Source organism: Myodes glareolus, chromosome 8, assembly GCF_982192425.1.
Source record: "Myodes glareolus chromosome 8, mMyoGla1.1, whole genome shotgun sequence".
In the NCBI taxonomy this organism is placed as follows: Eukaryota; Metazoa; Chordata; class Mammalia; order Rodentia; family Cricetidae; genus Myodes; species Myodes glareolus.
In genome coordinates this window covers 53,366,890-53,383,849 of record NC_142033.1, presented here as the reverse complement: position 1 = coordinate 53,383,849, position 16,960 = coordinate 53,366,890, and the positions used below count along the sequence as shown (strand labels likewise).

Below are 16,960 nucleotides of genomic sequence, written 5' to 3'. Positions count from 1 at the left end.
TAAGAGGTGATGTGATAAGAAGCTATTCTAATATCTGTGATTAAAAGGTAAAAAAAAACATAATTAGGGCTTTTTGAGCAATTTTGTTTCTTTCAAAGATAAAAGCCCCGAGTGTAATGCTCTGCAAATGGCATCTCCATGTGACACGTGGCCACAAAGGCACCATCTTAATGCTCACATTAAGGTGCTGAATTCAGTAGCCCGGTTGTGGCCGACTAACATGGCACAACTCATCACCACTCATCTAGTTATTCTTTTCCTGCATGGGGTGATTTCAGTTGCGGGGGCTTATTGACAGAGCAGACGGCTCAGCTGATAACGTGCTTGCTTTACAAACATGAAGACTTTGGTAGATACCCAGCAACCCAGACAAAAGGCCAGGAGCGGTGTGCTTGCTTGTAATCCCAGTACTGGGGAGGCAGAGACAGGAGAATCCCTGGGGCTCACTGGCCAGCTTAGCCCAGCTGGCAGGTTCCACGCCAGTGAGAATCGGTGCCACAAAAACAAGTTGGACAGTTCAACTGGAACAGCCGAAGGTTGACCTCTGGCCACCAAAGGCATGTACACACGTCTGCCTGAACACATACAGATCGCATGCACACCCGCATGCAACGCATGTAAGAGGGGAGACTTGGCACGTCTGTGATTTATGGAACGAGGCTAAAATAAGAGCAGCAAACTCAACCAGGACAGTTTTAGCCAAGATGCATGATACATCGCTCAGGAAATATTTGCTAAACACTTGCGGGAGGCTCCACACAGCCAGCGACCACTAGTTCAGAGTCACGCAGCCGGGAATCGGCCCGTTTGGTGTTTGCCACGACTCAGTGTAAAACAAACGCATTCTGCTCTTTCTGTTTGGCCCAGCAGCTAATTTGGAGCCGGGGTTACAGGAGCAGTGGCCCTCAGTCCTTCCGGGGATACAGCCAAAGAACTCTTTCAGAATATTCTGGGCTTTGTAAGCTGGCCTTGAAGTCAGTGTCACAATATGCAAACAGATGGTGCCCCAGACGTCCCTCCTGACCCGCCCAGCTGAGCAAGCTCGTGAAGAGAAGTTATTACAAGGAAGCTTAGCGAGAACATACGCTCAGTGAGTGACTCAAGATCTTTCTACCGCCAGCAGCACAGGAAGAATTAAATCACTCGACTAAATCCATCCGATCTGAGGTGAGCTAGGAGCCGTTCCCAGCATCTTCAGCTCAGCAGAAGGAAAAATAGATGTGGGTTCTGCTGAAAATCAGTGGAGGGGATCCGAGGCCCAGGGTGTTCTAGCAGCTCATCCAGTCTTCCAGGACGGAACCGGCCAAGGCCCTGACAACAATCCGTGTTGACTTGGGAGGGATGGCTGCACTTGAAGCCTCAGAAGACCTGAGCCTCAATGGTTTGCTGCTTGTTCATGTGATCTCTGGGACCAGCCCACAAAGATGGAGGAAAATGGAAAGCTCCTAGGTACGGAAATAATTTCCACTTGCATTTCCTGATTCTCCATTTGTGCAAAGCACCTTACCAAGCTGTGTCTCTGGACGGGGTTTCCCCGCTAACTGCGATGGTCCGCTACAAACAAACCCATCCCACTAGCTCATGACCTGCCCTTCTTACGTGGGGTAGTCCACGCGCTGGCTTCGGGTGGCCTCCAGCTCTCGGTTCTGGAACCTCGGGAGCTTCTTCACGATGCCGGTGTTTTCTCCACTGGAGGCGTATGGGAAACTGAGGAGGGCAACCGCATCTGTAACCATGACAGAATTCACCTTCAGTTCTCTCCGGAGAAGCACCCCTTCCCAAGGCACACCCTTTCGGGCACCCTCAACTCCCGGTTCCAGCCACACAGTTAAAGGAATAGCCTAAAAATATGATCAAGAATTCGCAGGACATGGAACCTAAGCCAGGAACCACCATGCTAACTGAGCAACACTGTCTTCATTCATTTTCATGACTACTTCAAATTTTTATTATTAGTCCCATTCTGTGGACAGAAAGCCCAAGGTTAAGTATACAAAGTTCAGGAGTGATAAGGACAGATTTCAGGTTTAAATTCAGGCATCAATCTGTGTATCTATCATCTATCTACCTATCTGTTATCTATGTGTCTATGTATCTATGTGTTCATCATCTATGCATGTATCTATCATCTATGTATGTATGTATGCATGTATCTATCTATCATCTACCTATCTGTTATCTATGTGTCTATGTATCTATGTGTTCATCATCTATGCATGTATCTATCATCTATGTATGTATGTATGCATGTATCTATCTATCTATCTATCTATCTATCTATCTATCTATCTATCATCTGTTTTCTTTGCGGCACTCAAGGGCCTTGCACAAGGAAGGCAAACACTCTGCCATTAAGTTACATCTCCAGCTGGCTTTTTTTTTGTTCTTAACCACACTGCATGCAGCCCTTTAACGCCAGGAAAAGCATTTTCAATTTGTGTTATAGTTATAATGATGTTAACGCTGACAGAACTCACGGTGGCACAGTCAGTTTATAGTAGTATAAGCATTACACATGTATTACCTTATTGAGGCTTCATTAGCATGGCCAGCGTACAGATGGGGAAACAGAGGCACAGTTTGCCAACGTAGTAACTAGCATTTGGTGTGTGCCAGGCAGCGTGACGAGCACAGCTCAGGGTACTATCACTAAAATTCACAACAAGTGATTACACAGGTCCTTTAGCACAGGGCTTGACGAATGAGAACTTAAGCTTTACAGAGGGGCGCTGGGATTCAAACTCAAGCAATTTGATTTTAGAATTCGTGTTTTTGAATCTACACTGCTTTTTGTATTATTTGGGTTTTGCAGTTCTGGGGATCAAACCCAGGCTCTTGCACATGCTATACACACACTGACCACTACTGTAGATCAACCTCATTTTGGTCTGGATATGCAGATTCCACTTGCACTCAACATATTGTCTCTGCACAAAATCCCTAATAGCATCCCTAAAAAGGGAACTAGGCTCCACTGTCTTTCACAAGCTTGGGCTCTAGAGTACAGGCATATCCCCAGCAGATCCAGGGGAAACCAGGCTCTTAGGTTCTTTATCTAACAGCCACTGCTTTAATGAAGGCTAAGTATACATTCCTATTTTACATATTCCCTTGACCTAGGAATAACTATGCTTTTCTCTTTCTTAAAATGCTCCTGGGTTTCAACATCCATAATTCAATGAGAGAAACACAGCCCACTCTTCCCGGGACTCTTGGAGAGAAGAGCTGCTTTCTGTAACCGTCATCAAAAACATAGTATTGGCGCAGATTTCAGGGTCCTCAGCCTGGGAGGCCAGACAGCTCAGCTCTTTTCCCAAAGAGAAACAAACTTTACTAAGTGTAGAAGTACCTTGAATTTAATACGATCTGAAAATCCCAAAAGCAGTTTTTAGAATCACCAGCCCTTGTATATATATTTAATAGGATTAAGCAAGCCATTTCCCCCAAAGCATCTAAATCATGACATGAATTTGAGTTCCATTTGGGCACAGAGGACTTGCTGGTCTGTTATGAGTGCGGTGACGGTGGCTGAATGGAACTACTGCAGAGGTCTTTAGACTCCGAAGATAGTTCATCAAAAAGATAGATTTCAGCTCACCCTTGGCTTGGCTTCTATGGCTGGAGGGAAGTGGTCAGACAGCCACATGTGTGCCAGGAAGCCTGAAGCACATAGCAGAGCAACCTTACACAGGAAAACGTAGTTTCTCAAAAAAGGTTTTGCTCACCCTAGGGCCAAAGTGCCCTGCAGTCAAGGGCTGTGGAGGGACAACTCTCAACCCAAACATCTAAAATAACCTTGCAAAAACACATAGTTCTGATGCCCAACAATATCAAAAGCATGGACGTTTTCTTACTAACTCTGTAGGTTTAATAGTTCTAATGGTTTTTTCCCTCTGTACCCATCTTATGTGTTCTTTACCAGCAACATTTATTGGCAAGAATGACACTTTAGAATCCATGTAGGACAGATGAGCATGTAGGCTTGTTGTCCAATAGCTAACAGAGGCTGTTGGGAATACCAGATGATCCTTGGCTTAGAATGGGACAATGTCCCCCAAAACTTCAATGGCAAAAATTAAATATAAAAAAATGTACTTAATACCCTACGCTACCAATCATTATCACTTAGCCTAGTCTATCTTAAATGTGCTTAGAGCACACATTTGTCTAGAGTTGAACAAAATCATCTTACACAGAACCTATCTGACAGTCAAGGGTTGGCTCAGATGACTCACTAAAACTCTACTAATAGTGAAAACCTCAGTGGTAGCGGAGGTATGATTTTCTACTGTCAAAGGTAGAAAAATACAAGGCTGAATGGCTGCCTCAGTGGTTAAGAGTCCTCTCTAGGCCACTAGGAAGACCTGGAGTCACATAGACGTAACAATGTAACAAGCCAGTGATGGTCTTGTGCATGCCTAGAACCTCAGCACTGGTAATCATCACTGGAGTTTGCGGAACACAAGCCTAACCCAAAAATTCAAACTCTAGGTTCAGGGAGAGACCTAATCTCAAAAAAATATGGAGAAAGTAATGAAGCAGGACACCCAGTCCTACACGTGCACACACAGGTGCGTACACTTGCATACACATACACATATACACCATACACACATAAGCACCCACGCGTGTGCACACACACACACACACACACACACGCACACGCACACAGAAGTTGAAAAAGTCAAAGTAAGTCCATCATAAATCAAGGATCATCTGCAGTTGACTAGTGATGTCTATCACAAGAGCAGACTAGGAATTGACAATACCATTCGCCATCACAACGTTTATAGGTAAGTTAGGTCCAAAGAGATTTCGTGACTTATCCACTTGTCTCTGCATGGTCCATGGAAGCAGGGACCACCTTCATTCACTTCTGTTCTCAGAGCCTGAATAAATGAACACATGTAACTATAGACAAGTTAGAATTGAAACCCGTCTCTCTTTTCCAACACTTTCTACAATTCTAGAATATGCATCACTCTACCAAACACAAACAATCCATTCAAATCCTTACTTCAAGTCTATTTCTATGACTCTTGTATGAGATGAGGTCAGAGGAGGAGACAATATTAACACACACACACACACACACACACACACACACACACACACACATACACACACAAACACATCACAAAGGCAATGCATGCTTGGGACACTTTCTGAACTGCTTTGGCTTTGTTTCTTTAAATTTTAGAACAACAAGAGGCCTTGGCTACTAAATGGTACAAATTCCTTTATTTAAAGACAAGAAAAATGTTACTGTCCTGGTGGTAATTGTGTAACTAGTAAGGGGCCCAGCTCTGACTCAAACTGGAGCTCCCCATACACACCAGGGAGGTTTTTATTAACCAAACTACATCTTACAAGCGCTTTGAGAAAACAGATGTACATCTGCTATGCCTACTGGTTGCTGAAACACTAAAATGTTTTGATATTGGTTAGCTAAGTAATTCCACCTTGTGTTCTCAAGGCCCTGCCATCTTCTCTGCTTCCCCTTCAGGTTAGGAACCGGCTTAGCATAGCTGGGGTGAGGGCAGGGGTCCTCCAGCACCGCCCTACTTCATCACAAAGGCTCGTATCACACTCATGAGGTAGACTGGGGTCCCTGTCTCTCCCTGGTTATTGTAGTGTGTGTGTGTGTGTGTGTGTGTGTGTGTGTGTGTGTGTGTGTGTGCACATGAGAGCTTGTGTGTATATGCTTGTGTGGCATGTGTATGAAGAGTTAGTGATCTACATCTGGAGTCTTCCTTATTTCTCTCTACCTTACATTTTTGAGACAGGGTCTCTCACTAAACCTGGAGTTTGCCAATTCAGCTAGACTGGTGGGCTCATAAAATCAAGGACCCTCTGGTCTCTCCTTGACTAATGCTGTGTTACATGTGCAATGCCACAGAGCCCAACATTTTACATGGGCTCTGGGAATTAAACTTAGGTCCTCATATCTTTTTTATATCGTCCTTCCTGATCCCTGTTGAATATTTTAATCTCATCTTTGGGTGGATCAGGGTAGGAGAATCTTGTAACCCATTATCTAGTCCCATCAGAGGACTGGGACCCTGACATGGAAGCCTAACCCTGAGGAAGACCCTGCCTCCATGAAACAAGGCCTTTCTAAGGATGAGCTTCAGACCTAGCAGGAGGACCCATTGAGAAAGACCTCCAGCCTGCACAGGGAGGCATCTCCCTGCAGGGAATCTTTGGGGCTAACATCTGCTGACAGAACCGAGGGAAAAGATGGTATGGTTTTTCAACCCTCAGAAGGACTTTCCAAACAGAGGTCCCTAAAATGGTAGTGGATACTGGGTGCACTGTTGCCCTTAAAGTCAAACCTGAAAATCAAATCAGTATGGATGATTTAAATCATAAATGCCCCCCCAAAGGTATCTGGGTAACGAACTAGATTCCTTTGGACGTCTGTGGAAAATCCACCCTTAGGAGTCTGGAGAATACAGGTTTGAGTCCTTTGAACACGCTCACAGGTACACAAAGGTTTCTGTAAGGATGTTCAGGGAAGCGAAAGAAAGAAAAGCTCTTTTTGGAGCTCATTCTCTTTGGAGAGATTCCTTGCTCAGCCTAGATATAGCGGGGGGGAGGGCCTTGGTCCTGCCTCAAAGTGATGTGCCAGACTTTGTTGACTCCCCATGGGAGGCCTTACCCTCTCTGAGGAGTGGATGGTGGGTGGGTAGGGTGGAAGGTGGGGGGAGCAGGAGGAGGGGAAGGAGAGGGAACTGGGATTGGTGTGCAAAATGAGAAAATACTGTTTTAAAAAAACAAATAGAAAGAAAAGGAAAGCCCTGTGTGGAGGTTGGGGTGGCTCAGTGAGTAAACCACTTGCTCCAAAAAGCATGAGAACCCAAGTTCAGCTCCCCACGCCTATGCAGAAAGAAAAAAGAAGCTAGGTATGGCATCACCCAGGACCAGGAGATGAATACGGAGAATGCCAGAAGCATGCTAGGCCAGCCCATCTAGCCAAATCAAAAGGCTCATGAGAGTAATAGACTTCTAATAATGACCTCTGGCCACTTTATGTGCACACGCCGGTACATGCATCCCAACATACGTGAATGCAAACACACATAAAAACACCCTCAGGCACACACACTTGGCCTGCAAGCCCATCCAAGAAGACAGGTTAAACAAGTGATAGACTAACAGACAATGGAATGCTAAGGATCTGTCAAAAAGAACAGGGCCAAGTAACGTGGCCTGACGGAGAAAGAAATCTCTGCTGGGTCGCTAATGAGTGTAAGGCAGAGCTGCTCCCAGGCTATCATTTGCTTGTGAGACAAGGAGCTAAACTTAATGCTTCTATGTGCAGGGGATTACTCTGAAAGGAGAAGCAAGAAATGCTTGTACCGAGTTTGCTTCTGGGAAAAGGACCAGAAAGAAGACTGCGGTGGGCGGAACGTCTTCCCGCTAAACCTTTTTCCACGATTTGAATTTTTTACCAGGTACATGTACCACCTTTGCAGCTAAGGAAGGCAAGAACAAAGGCCCCGAAGATTTCCATGCAGGCAGAGAGAAGAAGGTAGCTGCATTCCACTGGCCTCCCCACCCCGGGCCTCTGAGGCTGTTCAGCTCGGCCCAATCGCTTCAAAGAGACGAAGTCCAGTGGGTGAAGGCAACATGATTCACATCGATAAAAATTCAACTTGAAAAAAAAAAGTCTTGCTTCTAATTTGGAACCTGGGTTAGGGCTATATTAGCATATCTCAGAGAGGCGGCATAGCAAAGGCAAAAGGATGGAGGTTTGGACTCCAGTTAAATAATCTCTCCGAGCCTCTGTTTTTCCCCTTCATTAAGAAGAGGATGAGAATAATACTCCTTCCCATGAGACTGTTACAAGGATTAAATGAGACAAAGTGCCTGGAAAAAGTGTTTTGTACATTGCAAAGGGCAACGCAGAGGCGAGGCACTAATTAGTGTTATTACTGGGAAACTCAGACTACTGTGATTAACTGGGGATGAGGGGACCGAGTCTGTAGGTTTTTTTAAAGTCCAAATATATAGCTTATAATTAAAAATGGATCATCACGTCACTGGCTTGAATAATCCCGATGCATATACAGTTTGTTTGGGAGTTTGTTTTGTTTCTCTCCCCACAAAGACAAATCAAGTCTGGCTCCAGTCGGACTTAAATTTCAACAGTTTTGTTGTAATGGGATTTCATTGTAAGGAACCATAACTTTCAAGGGGCGAGATGGCTCAGCAGGTAAAGGTGCTTGCTGCCAAGTCTGATGACCGCGGAATCCACACGATGAAGGAGAGAACCAACCTCCCCACCCTAGTTGTCCTCTGACCTCCACACACACATACATCATGGCATGTACACGCCCTCTCCCCACCCCAAGTAAATAAAGAAATATAATCAAAATATCATACTTCAGATCCACTGGAACTAAATGTGAGGATGGCCTTTCATTGAAAGGAGAAGGAGCTGTCCATCATTCCCCAGAGTTTATCAGAGACCTCAAGAACTGCCCTGAAGGGAGAGCCCAGGGCAGAAGGCTTCCGACAGTTAGTGCAGCACTTGAAAATCTTCAGAGTCCGGTCCTAACCTCCCTCACACCTGAGATTCTGCCTTCAAGTTCAAGTAAGTGCTTCAAACACACTTGAAGCTGCTAATCTGTACCTTCATCCCAGGGCAGATGCCGGCAGTCAGCTGACATCATCCTTCTCACAGGGGCAGACTCAGCCTCACAGCCATCTTGACCTCCGCTTTAGAAAGGCTTGAGAAGCCAGCCTGCCACCCCCCCATGGAGGGATGAGGCTGTCTCATACAACCCCCTCCCCCACCCCTTCCCCTTGTCCTTTTCTGCCCCATGGCCTCCCCTCTAGTCCTCTGACTATGAAAGCTGGGCTGTCCACCTGGTCCCTGTCCAACGTCACCTGCCCTACGGAAAACCCCAGTGGAGCACCTAATAAACACACAGGGGCTTTGTCCAAGGTGAATGACACAGAATAAATAAATAATAAATAAACAGCTTCATAACCCCAGCCAGCTGTACAACCCAGGGTTCAATATGAAGTTTGGGAGGCAAATGATCCAGCCTTCTAGACCTGCCCTGTAGTTAATAGATGCATGACCTGAGATGGGTCCCTGGCTTACTCCAGCCCACTTCCTCATCAGCAAGTCTGAAGGCAGAGTGTTGGGAAGAGCGATTGGAGTCTTCCCACAGTGTCTGGCACATGACAAGGACTCGGAGAGTGGCTGTGACTGTGCCATAGCTGTGTTTGTCTCCCACACAGTCACTTTCAAGAGAGGGACTAGGTCTCCATCCATGAGTTTCCAGCTTAGGGGAAGAAACTGGTCCGTAGAGGCCCAGTCAGCCTTTGTCTCATTTAACTCAACACAATACATCACGGAAGAGGTACTCGTCAAGGGCTTGGGAAGCCAGAGGTCAGAGAGGCAATTTCTGATTGTGGAAATGAAACAGGCTCATGAACATACATGGATATTTGGGGTCGGGCAAAGGGAAGCGGCGATTTGAACTGGCTGTCAAAGTTTAGGGAGGATTTCGGGAGGGAAACATGGAGACAGTGGCAGGCGGTAAGGCTGCAGGCTGAAGGCGCTGGTGGGGCTGGCTGGGACGCTGTAGGGAAATAGGCTCTTCCAGGTCAAAGGAACTGAATTAGGAAGACAAAAGTGGGAGTGTCAGCCTCAGCCTACTAAGGCGGAGCGGAGGCTCCTGAGTTTGCAAGAGAAATGACTGGGAGTCTGCAGCCTTAGCGAGTGTGGCTCTTAGAGGTCACCCAAGAAGCTACAGCCTGTGGGCCTGTCTGCAGAGGGCCAAAGGAAGATTCAGGGCCAGCGCTGCACCTCCTCGCCCTCCACAGGGGTTAGGGTATTAGAATATTGTCACAGTATGATCCTCTCTGGAACGTAGCATCAGGAGCTTGTATTATCATGGTCTATGGGAAACCAGAAAATATAGGTATTTAATTACAGGGTCCAGTGAATGTAGGCTATAGAGGAGACTGAGGGGATAATGCCAGGCAAGGTCACCAGTTCAGACCATGTGGTCAGGGAAGTGGGCATTTGAGCAGAGGCATGAAAGAGCTGGACAGAGATTTGGGAAAGGAGCAGGTTAGGTGGCAACTGTCACTCAAATGTCCCAACGTGGGGCTGAACATGGTCTGTTTAGGGAGAAGCAAGCAGGCTCACGTGGCTGGACAAAAGCACGCCAGGAGATCAAGCCAGCAAACGCCACACAACAAAGTGGCTTGATCATGAGCAGCAGAATGAGGGCCTTCAAGGGGGCATGAGGTGGCCAGCCTGTACTGTAGAGGTGGCCAGCCTGTACTGCACAGGTGGCCTGGAGAGAGAGGGCGCAAGGGTGAAGTTGAAAAGCCACCACTAGGCTGTGGCCAGAGTCCAGGAGGGTGGGGACTTAGACCACAGTGCCAAGAGTACACGTGGCAAGGAGAGATTGGACACAAGTCATATACAGTTGAAACTGTAGTCAGTGGCCCTGAAGGACTCTCTCCTTAGGGTGTGACAGAGAGGTGTTCTGAGGGTGGCCCAGGCTAGCCTGAATGCTAACCCCACCCCACCACACCCCTGAATGTTAACCCCACCCCACCCCCATCTGGTTGATTCTTTCAGTGAGTTTAGGAATGAGTCAGACACACAGGGGACATAAGGGATAAGCCCATCCCTTCCCCCAAGGAAACAGATGACAATCTTGCCCGACCGTTGTTTGCCCAACCACCTATGGCTCCATGGCCAGAACATAACAAGGACAGGTATGTAGAAGGACATGGCCAGGCCTTGGCACACTGCATCTGAAGGCTGTTAACTTTTGATCTGGGTTGGGCTTGCTCAGCAGAGCCGGATGAAAACTTGCCAGTTGTCCACCAAAAGTACGACCAGTGTCTCAGCCTGGGCCTGGCAAAGAGGAATGTCTGGGGTACTCAGTCCTATCCCTGAGCACAGGCTAAGCTGGCAGCAGTGGGGACTTCAGCCATTCTCCTGGAAAACCCAGGCACAGGGGGGTTCGAGTCTTTCACACAAACAATAAAGAAGATGAATCCAGATAGGAATACCGAAGTTCAGAGGCAAGACCATATAGGACATGAGATGCCTGACTCAGAAACCGCTTCCCAAGCCCTGAATCAACAGGACTGCAGTTTATAAATAGGCCCAGACTTAACAGGTGAAGCTCAGATGGGGTCGCCCAATACTGTCTTGTGTTTCAACTGACCCTTGTGGGGTTGTAAAGCAAGTGAGAAGGGCCCTGCTAAGAACAAGGCCCCCACCCAGGCACCACCCCCTGCCTGGCTCCACCCCCAGATCCCACCCAGAGCCCTCGCCCCAGCCCACAGCCTCATCCAGAACAAAGGTCGAAGCACCTCCCACAGCCGGCTGCTTCTCATTCGGGTGACTTCTCTTTTAAGGAGAGAGGTAAAATGGACTCATTTTGGTAAACAAATCATAGCTACAGGTGCAGAGCTGGTTTGAGAGGGCAAGGAACTCCCGTTTCCATTTGCAGAGATTTTTAACTCCTAAGAAAGGTTTTCCTCTGTGCTATGATTTGATTAGATTGGTTCTCACACCAAAAGTAATGTTCTGAAGAAGGCGGGTAGAAAATTCCCACTGTGCCATTCCTGGGCCTTGCAAGCAGGGCAGGGAACGGCAGAAGAAAAGGCAGCTCCCATTTTCAGGGCGCCCTGAGAAAGAGCCAGTTTATAAATGATTTCATTTCAAGTTGTCCTGCTTGCAATTTGGTCATTTTTCAATGAGAAATATATACATTTGCAAAACATGAAATGGAATCATTAAGCCCTGATGAAGTCAGAGGCAAAGCAAAACTGGGGCTGTGTGTGCCCTGTACTCCCTTCTGCTTGACAAATTAGGAATCCCTGTGGAAGGCAGTCCAGATAGGCACTGGCATAGGGCTCTGCCTGGAGGAGGGTGGCACCCATTAGCAAGGGGCACACAGCTCCCATATTCCAGATATCTAATGACCCAGCTCTTCCCTCAATGCGTGTGCACGCACACACACACACACACAAATGCCAATACTATTAAACCTGAATTCAGTCTACAGTTAACAATATTCAATCGCACTGGTTCCCTAGTTTTGATACTGTGCTGTGATTACAGAATGCAGTAGCAACGGGAGAAGCAGGGCTGTGGCACAAAGGACTTTCTCTACCATTTGCACAGTTTCTTGTGACTCTACAATTAGAGTAAAATAAAGAGTTTTCAAGATGCCAACTGTTTAATGCATTCAACAAGAACCGAGGACCTATACAGCCACACACACAACACACACAACACACACACACACACACGTTTTTATTCTATGTGAAGTCACTTTGGAACCATACCAAGAAACTACCCCAGCCACTGTTTACCCAAAAGTCCCAGCTCAAAGGTGAGAAAAAGCATGTCACTAGAGGAAGAACATAGAATCATGTCCTTAAGTTGCCTTCCCCCATAGCAGATCTGGAAAAGACTAGGTATGAGGAATGGACTGTGGAAGGTCTGTTGTCATGGGCTGTGGAATTCGTGCACCTGCCAAGCCAGCCTGGGGGTTGGGTCACGGTCAAAACAAGATCAAAGTCCTCAGCACAGTCCCACTCCCTAGCCCAGAGATTGAAATTTGTGGGTGCAACAGAAGCCATTTCAAATGCTGAGTCTACTCCATCCCCAATCCCGGGTAGATGAGGAACGTCGTAGACCTCCTGTCCTGAGGTGGAGGGGGTGCTGAGGGACGACCCAGGAGCCTCTGTATGGATTCTGTATGGACTGTTACACACGGCATTTAGGATAAAATGCAGCAGAGACTGCCCATTAGTGTGGCGGCTTGGACTGGCGATGGACTCAGTAGACATCATTTGATTCTGAGGGGAGGATCCATTAGCCTGTTTTATAGGTCAGAAAACAGAGGCAAGGCAAGTTCTGCCTACACACTCAGAAGTGGCAGGCCCCAGTCACAAGCTGCTACCCTGAGGCACAACCTCCCTATCCGGCGCGAGGATTGCTTTTGGGGGTCTCTCTCCTCTCCTCCAGGATAGAACGTTTTTTTCTTATAAATAACAAAAGCTGTGGGGCTTGCTGGGGAGCCAGTCTTTGTTTCAGCGGCGGCATTATTGTTTTGAAGCAGCTCAGAAGCTCTCAAAGGTTCCCTCCTCTCCTGCCATGGCCCCTTGATTCCCTTCTGTCTTTCATCTTCCTCCCTATTCTCCCTTCATCTTTCTCCTCTCTTTCATTTTTTTATTCGCTTGCTTTTGTCCCCAAATTCAAAATGACAGACACAATGGACCTCTCCACTTTCCTTGCCTTATTGATACTAACTTAAAGAATTTGCTTTCGGGGCCCGGCATGATAGCTCAGTGGGTAAAGGTGGTGGCTGCCAAGCCTAACGACTTGAGTTCAATACCTCAGACCCACATGGTAGAAAAAAGAGAAATAACTCATGCAAAACTGTGCTCTAATGTTTATGGGACACACACACACACATTCACACATACATACTCACGCACACACACTCGCACACACTCATACTCATGCACACACGCTCACACACATACACACACTCACACACACTCATATACACTCAAACACACTTAAACATACACATACACAAACACACTCACAGCACACACACTCATACTTGCATACACATACTCATGCACGTACACACACACTCATGCACACACACTCACTCACATACACACTCACACATACACACAAACTCACTCACACATACACTCATACACACTCAAACACACTTAAACATACACATACACAAACACACTCACACACACTCACACATACACTCAAACACACTAAAACATACACATACACAAACACACTCACAGCACACACACTCATACTTGCATACACATACTCATGCACGTACACACAAACACTCATGCACATACTCACTCACATACACATTCACACACATACACACAAACTCACTCACACACACACTCACACACAAACATACTCATACACACAAACATACTCATACACACACGTAGTTTATGAAAGGAATTTGCGCCTGCTGTCATTTGACGGCAATGGTCATCTGAAAACACAGGAATTGTGTTCTGTCATGAGGCAAGTGACCTACCACTTTCCAGAGGACACTGTGGGATCCTGTTGGCCCAGAGGCTCCAAATATAGTCCACGTTCCACTCCAGGCACACCTGATGGTCTTTGAAAGGCCGTTTAAAAGGTGGGACTGTCTGCAGCAGGGTGTAATTCTTTGCTACTGCATGCAGCAAATTCTCCTCCCCTCGGACATTCAAGCCCCCACCACTGTGCCTGTGCGTAATCCAGGCGCGTAGGATCACCGTGGACACAGAGATGGGGTGTCTGATGAAGTAATCATCTCTGTACACCATAATGCTTGGGAACTTCACGTGCACTATTTGTGTCCTGCTGGTGTGAAGATGTTTCTCGTTCCTCCACCTCTTCTTGTACACGGGAATGCTACTTCTGAACTCAGACGACACAACGGCTTCCAAATTGACAACACAAGGCTGAGAGCATAAATACTCCACGGAGACTTCAGAGACATTTCGCACGCTCCCTTCAAAGGCAGTAAAATAAATAAAGTCTGCGTATGCTGCGCCCTGCTCGGCACTGGGCAGCACCGACGTCGTCAGGGAAGTCTGCCTGCCCAGAGATGGCACAAAATTCTGAAAAGGAGAGAGAAATACAGAACGCTTTAAAATATCATCCTATTAACACATTCAGGGATTGTTATTTTCTTGGCATTAAAAACTATAGGTCTATGTAAAGGCGATGAATCTGGACAGTAAGAGATGTCAAAAGCACGACTATTAGACTGGGAAAAAACCAACACACATACGCAAATGAAGACTGGATGACGCTGGCCTCGCTCCCTAGGCTCGGGAACATCTGCTGATCAAAATTTGGCTTTCAAAGCTATGTGGCAGTCAGTCCTGAGCTGGCGTTCTGAAGGACAAGGCTGGTCCCCGGCAAAGGTAATAGCGAAAGGGTCCTGCCTTAGAATGAAAGAGGCAAGCCAACTTCAGACATGCACAAGCTACTTCAAATGGTGGCCAGACACTGCCAGTCAAAGGGCTGCAGGAAAGCTGAAAAAGCATCACCAGGGAATATAAAAAGAAGGCCAGCCTGGTGTCTGTATCTCTTGTAAGCATGGAGCCAGGACAAGTCTGCCGGGCTGGTGGCTCGGCCAGAGGTCTCTGCTGCTCCACACGGGCAAGCTTGGACCACAGCCCTGCTGCTTCACTATACATGATGTGACAGGTGCCCAGAAAAATTCTAGCAGGATGTCCACTTGATTGTTTCTTGATAAGTACCCAAGTCCTCCCCTCCCTGTGTGCTTGTCGTCCGGAAATCTGAGGAGCTTGGTTACAAAATGCAGGCAAGTTGTGAGTCTGAGGTCATGAACTAGGGCTAGCTGAGCCCTTCTTGACATGACTTTGTGACTCAGGTGTCCAGAGCAAACAAGGTCACTGCGACCACGTCACACCCATGTTGATGGTTAGGACTGGAAGAAAATAAAACAAAAGCCCTTAAAGGCAAGCACGGGTGATGGTGTGCAGAAGCTGGAATCCCCGTGCACTGCAGGCGGCGATGTAAAATGGCGCAGATCCTAAGGTAAAACTAAAGCCACTTCTGTTTTTCAGGTTAAAAAAAAAAAAAAGAGCTATGTGGTCTGATCCCATGAGTCCTCGTCCATATATACCCACAAAGTTGAAATCAAGAACTTGAGGACGTAGCTGTATGCTGACATTCATGGCCACACTCCCCCCGACAGCTAAAAGCAGCTCAAGTGCTCATCCACAATGGGAAGAGCGGTCTAAGTGCACTACATCGGAATAGGACTTGCTAGCCTACATAAGACGGACGGACCCTGAAGATATGCTAAGTAAGATAAGCCAAGCACAAAGTACTGTATGAGGCTCTTCAGGAGAAGGTAGAGGAGTCAGCCTCGTAGGGGCAAAATGGAAAAGGGACTGCCAAGGTCTAGGGGGCAGGGGATGGGTGGTTCATGTGAGAGTTTCATTGCAAGGTGATGAGACTGTGATGGAGATCGAGAGAGGTGGTGGCTGTGCAGAATGTGAGCTTACTTAACACCACCGAACTCCGTGCTTCCAAACTGCCAGCTTTATAAATACTGTATCACAATTTGAGAGGAAAAGTCATTTCATTTGCCAGCACTCTGAGGGCAGAGGTGGGAAGATCCTGCAAGTTTTGAGACTAGCGTAGTCTACCTAATGAGCTCCAAGCCATCCAGGAGTACAAAATGAGACCTTGCCTTAAAAATGGGGAAAGGGGGTGGCAAGATGGTTCAGTAGGCAGAGGCACTGTTGCCAAGCCTGATGATCTGAGTTCAATCTCAGATCCTACGTGGTGGAAGGAAAGAACAGGCTCACAGAATTCTCTCTGACTACCAGGCATACGCCATAGTACACATGCACACACACACACACACACTAATGAATATAATTCTTAAGAATTTAAAACTACTTTGGTTTTACAAAGAAAGAGAAGGGGCTCCTTTCTTCATTCTGTCTTAGAGCCATAGAGAAGCAAAGGTGGAAGAGAACTGAATTCTTGCATCAGGAAAACACACCTGTCAATAGCAGTCAAAACCAAAACAAAACAAGAAAACAAAGCAAAGCAAAACATAGCCATATGCCAACCAATCAATGAACACACCCAATGCAGATCAGCACCAGATGCATAACTGACTGGGGTCTAGATCAGCTTAGGGAGGAAATAAGATTCCATTTGGGCTTTGAGGGGTGAGGAGAAGTTCTGGGGACAATGCAAGGGAGAGGCCGACAGTGGCATTAACGGCACAATCGAAGCAAGCGGCGAAGAATACAAGGGTTCAGGAGAAAGCAGCCTGGCTTGGCCAGAGAACAGAATAACGGCAGAGGTGCAAGCAGCCATGGGAACCTGAGACGACACAGAGCATTTGGCTCTGGGGAACAATGA

At 46.9% G+C, this 16,960-nt stretch overlaps 1 protein-coding gene across 1 annotated transcript in view; it reads right to left on the bottom strand.

Annotated features, from left to right (window-relative positions):
• Sel1l3 (SEL1L family member 3) overlaps window positions 1–16,960 on the bottom strand; it is a 112,024-nt gene that overhangs the window by 84,222 nt on the left and 10,842 nt on the right. The window contains exons 2-3 of the mRNA XM_087909038.1: window positions 14,094–14,664; window positions 1,600–1,726 (exon numbers count right to left, since the gene is read on the bottom strand). Of these exons, the coding sequence (XP_087765164.1) occupies window positions 1,600–1,726; window positions 14,094–14,664 (698 nt within the window). The remainder of the gene's footprint in view (window positions 1–1,599; window positions 1,727–14,093; window positions 14,665–16,960) is intronic.